This window comes from Peromyscus eremicus, chromosome 23, assembly GCF_949786415.1.
Source record: "Peromyscus eremicus chromosome 23, PerEre_H2_v1, whole genome shotgun sequence".
NCBI lineage: Eukaryota > Metazoa > Chordata > Mammalia > Rodentia > Cricetidae > Peromyscus > Peromyscus eremicus.
Window position 1 is genome coordinate 27,923,098 of NC_081438.1, and position 4,653 is coordinate 27,927,750.

The following is a 4,653-nucleotide window of genomic DNA, read 5'->3' on the forward strand; positions in this document are numbered from 1 at the left end:
GTCTTTTGCTTGCCATGATTTCACCAACTAGGCTACACTAGCTGGCCAGTGAGCCCTAAGAATCTTATCTCTACCTTCCCATTGCTGGGGTTATAGATGTGTATGTCACCACACCTGGATAAACAAACAAACAAAACAAAAACAACAACAACAAAAGGGTCCTGGGGATTGAACTCAGGTCCTCATGCTCACAAGGCATTACTTTCCCTTCCCTCGGGCCCCTCTCTTCAACCCCAGAGCTTGAGTTCGTTTTCAAGGGGGACTAGAGAAAAGGTTCAATGGCAGAATGCTTACTTGGCCTCTAATGATACTTCAGGCTCCTCAAAAAATTAAAAATATCTGGATGTAGTAGCAAATACCTATACTCCCAATATTCAGGGGGCTGCAGCAGGAGGATTTAGAGCAGTGGTTCTCAACCTTTCCAATGCTGCGATCCTTAATACAGTTCCTCAATGTTGTGGTGACCCCCAACCATAAAATTATTTTTATTGCTGCTTCATAACTGTCCCAAAATTATTAGGGGGTAAGGATGTCAATCAATGGTAGAGCATTGGTCTAGCACTCAGAAAGGGCCCTGGGTTCTATATGAAGCACCACAAAAAAAATGATGATGGTGCTGGTGATGGTGCTAATGATGGTGATGATGAAAATGGTGATGGTAACAGTGAAGGAAAATGTTAAGGCGTGGAGGATAAGAACAGAATGGAGAGAAAATGCAAGTCATAGTTAACATGACCTTTGGTAGCTGAGTGTGGCAATGGATCGATTGTAATAGTTTAGGGAGGTATTGCATAGGAAAGTGATTAGTTGCACATTCCTGCTGAAGCTGATGGCCTCAGTGATGACAAGTGCCAAGAACATGTTTAGGGAGAATCCAGCAGAGTCTGGAGCAATTGCTGTAGGAAACGGTGAGGCTGGGGGCTCTCTGAGGTTCCAGGGATGGAAACCCAGGATGGGGAGATAACTAAGGGTGATCGGGTATGCAGCACAAATGTGTGAGGATGGAGGAACATTAAACTGATCCCTCGACTTTCAGTAATTCAGCAAGCTGCACAGACATAGCTCAGACTGTCCATCCTAGAAGGCTGAGGTTAATGGTGTTGCTGTGGCAACTGTAGCTTCAGAGAGTGACATCCAGCCTGCCTGTGGACAGGCATATAAGTACAGCAGCCTTGGAGATTAAATAGAACTTTTCCAGACAGTCTACAGGGGTGTGTGTGTGTGTGTGTGTGTGTGTGTGTGTGTGTGTGTGTGTGTGTGTGTTATAGTTTGTTCTGTTTTGTTGGCAGTGCTGGGGATGGCATCCAGAGCCTCACGCCTGCTAGACAAGTGCTCTGCCACAGAACCATGCTCCCAGGCCCTCACTGGGGGATTCTAGGCAGGTGCTCTACTACTAGCCACACCCCAGCCCCTCACTGGGGGATTCTAGATGAATTCTATACTACAAGGTTACACACTCAGCCTAAAAATTTCCAGATAGACAAAATGAAGTCTCCAAGGAAATCCAGAAAGAAAACAGCAGGTGAAAAGATAGAGAGCATGTGGGAATGGAGACCTTCTAACGGGTCATGGTGCGGAGAGGAGACTGATATAGCAGTGAAGCTATACTCAACATCATGAAGGATATTGAGAGCTGAGTTGAGGAAAGTGAATTCATCTGAAAAGCAAGGATGAGATGATGAAGCAAGGACCTGACATCTGTTCTTGATAAAAGCTCACTGTAGTTGGTGGTGAAGTCATTAGAAGGACATGTAAACCTAGCACTTGGGAGGTTGAGGCAGGAGGATCACGAAACTCCAAGTCTGCTTGAGCTACATAGAGACCTTGTCTCATAGTAAAATAAAATAAAATGTGAAGCTGGAAAGATAACTCAGTCAGTAAAGTGCTTGCTTGCAAGCATGAGGACCTGAGTTCAAGTCCCAGAACCACGTTAAAAAGCCAGGCATAATGGCACATACCTATAATGTCTAGGATGGTGGAGCTAGAGACAGGAGGATCCATGGAGCTTAGTGGCCAGCCAGTTTAGCAGAATGTCTAAGCCCAATTTCAATGAGGGACCATGTCTCAAAAAATAAGATGAAGAGAGATTAAGGAAGCCACCTGATGTTGACATGTGGCCTCCACACACATACACACACACACATGCATGCATATGTGCATATACACAAGCACATACACACAGATGTTAAAATGTGATTTAAGACTCTTACTGGGAGAGAAGGGACCCATTAGAGTCAGTTGTGACCATCCAGGAGAGAGAAAATGAGGATCATGAGATAGAAGGGAGTGTGGAATGAGGTTCTTCTGGCAGGATGTGACCCCTCATTTTACTTGAAGGCACTGGAGAGAGAATTGATCCAGGGATACCTATTTCCAAGCCTGGTCAGCTCTGTGTCCAGAAGAAAGGGAGGTTTGGCTTGAAAACCATGAATCAAGTCAAAGAAGGACCAGATGGAATTTAGTGTGTGAGTAGAAATGCTGGGGGTTGGGCTTTGAACACAGTGTGGAGCGAAGGGGAGGGCTCAGTCCCGAGACAGGTTTAGTAGTCACCATGGCTTAATCCACAATACACAGGGCTATTGCTCATAAAGACCCTTGGCTGACTTGGTAGACTCAAGTTCTGTTGCCAGCACCAACACTGGGCAGCTCACAATAGCCTGTAATTGCATCTCCAGGGGGTCCAGTACTCTTCTGACCCCCCCCCACACACACACACATAGATACATATAATTAAAAAATAATAAAATAAAATGAACCGTCATAGGGAAGGCTATAGAGAGCTGACACAGAGTTCTTGGTCCGGGAGAAGATAAAGGATCTTGGGAGGAAGATGTCCACCACTATGCTTCTCTCTGGTTTGTCCTCCACCAGGCCCCAACCAGAGCCACTGGTCTGAGACCAACTGGACGGCACCACAGGAATTTGTTATCCTAGGCTTCTCAGGGTGGCCCCAGGGCCTCCGTGTGCTGCTATTCTCTCTCCTCTTGCCACTCTACTTGGCCACCCTGGCTGGGAACCTGCTCATTCTGAGTCTGGCCCTGGCAGAACCCACTCTGCACACACCCATGTACTTCTTCTTGGGTTCACTGTCCGCAGTAGAGGTGGCCTATACTCTGGTACTCACTCCCCGAATGCTGGCTGGGTTCCTCCTGCCTCCCGGTGGCCAGGCAGTGGCACCTTCTACCTGCGCTGCCCAAATGGGTCTATTTGTGGCTCTGGGTGGCTCTGAGTGCCTGCTGCTGGCAGCTATGGCCTTGGACCGCTACCTGGCTATTTGCCACCCTCTCTACTACCCTCAGCTCATGACCACTGGGCTCTGCTGGGCCCTTCTAGCTTCCTGCTGTTTGGGTGGCTCTGTCCTAGCCTTAGGCCTCACCACTGCTATATTCCAGCTGCCTTTCTGCCGTGGTGGCCTTGTCAATCATGTCTTCTGTGACCTCCCAGCTGTGTTGGTTCTGGCCTGTGGGAACCGGGACCTTCAGGAACATGTGTTATTGGCAGCCTGCATGCTTCTGCTGGTGCTGCCCCTAATCCTTATCTTGCTGTCCTACACCAGGGTACTGGTGGTCATCCTGGGGTTGGGGGATGGTGCTGGCCGCCGCAAGGCCTTCAACACGGTGGCATCGCATCTCACCGTGGCTGTGCTCCACTATGGCTGTGCTACAGCCATGTATGCCAGACCCCTGAGCAGCCGCTCCTTGGAGGAAGATAAATTGGTGTCCCTCATCTACATAAACCTCACACCGTTGTTGTACCCGGCCATCTACACACTGCGCAATCGGGATATGCAGGGTGCCCTCCAACGGGTAGTCAGCCAGAGGACGATGGGGGTGGTCCAGCAAGCTGATCTTGTCTAACTATGGATGCCAGGTCTTGTTGGAGCCACTGATGGAACTCACACCACTCCAGAGCCATCATCCATAACCTCCCCATCACCTGCCAGATGGATATAAGCTTGGTCATAGCATCTGAAGACCTCCAAACTAAACTTTGAACTAGCAATGCTTCTGCTCACATTCAGAATGACATAGCTCTTTGTAGTGAGGGTACATGTTCAGCAATTCCTCAGGCCTCCACTCACTGGATGCTGGTGGCATCTGCTGTCCAAGATGTGACAACCAAAAAATGATATTGGAAACCAAGTGTAGAGGCTCACACCTATAATTCTAGCCCTCAGCAGGCAAAGGAAGGAGGATCAAAAATCCAAGGGCATGATGAGCTTACACAGGAAGACCCTGTCTACAAAACAGAACAAAAGAAACTCTATCGAAGTTGGGGGTAGTGGCCCACACTTACAATCCTAGCACTTGGGAGGTGGAGGCAGGGATTCAAGGTCATCCTCGTGGTTACATGGAGCTCTGGAGGCCAGCTTGAAATACATGAATCCCTTTAAATGTCTTTAAATGTCTTTAAAATGTCTTTAAAAATATAGAAAGGGGCTGGGCAGTGGTGGTACACACCTTTAATCCCAGCACTCGGGAGGCAGAGTGAGATCCAGGACAGGCACCAAAACTACACAGAGAAACTCTGTCTCAAAAAACAAAACAAAAAAATATGGAAATGGCCAGGTGTGGAGGCACATGCCTTCAATCCCATCATTCAGAAGACAGAGGCAGGTGGATCTCTGTGAGTTCGATGCCAGCCTGGTCTACA

The 4,653-nt window shown here is 48.2% G+C and overlaps 1 protein-coding gene across 1 annotated transcript; it reads left to right on the forward strand.

The window, feature by feature from the left end:
- The first annotated feature begins 3,065 nt into the window (after positions 1 to 3,065).
- LOC131898618 (olfactory receptor 10AC1-like) lies at positions 3,066 to 3,857 on the forward strand. Its single transcript, XM_059249806.1, has one exon. It carries the CDS (start codon positions 3,066 to 3,068, stop codon positions 3,855 to 3,857), a length of 792 nt encoding a protein of 263 aa, XP_059105789.1.
- Positions 3,858 to 4,653: the final 796 nt, after the last annotated feature.

Excerpts from the sequence above, each read along its gene's own strand:
- LOC131898618 (XM_059249806.1), top strand. The coding sequence starts at position 3,066 with ATGTACTTCTTCTTGGGTTCACTGTCCGCAGTAGAGGTGGCCTATACT.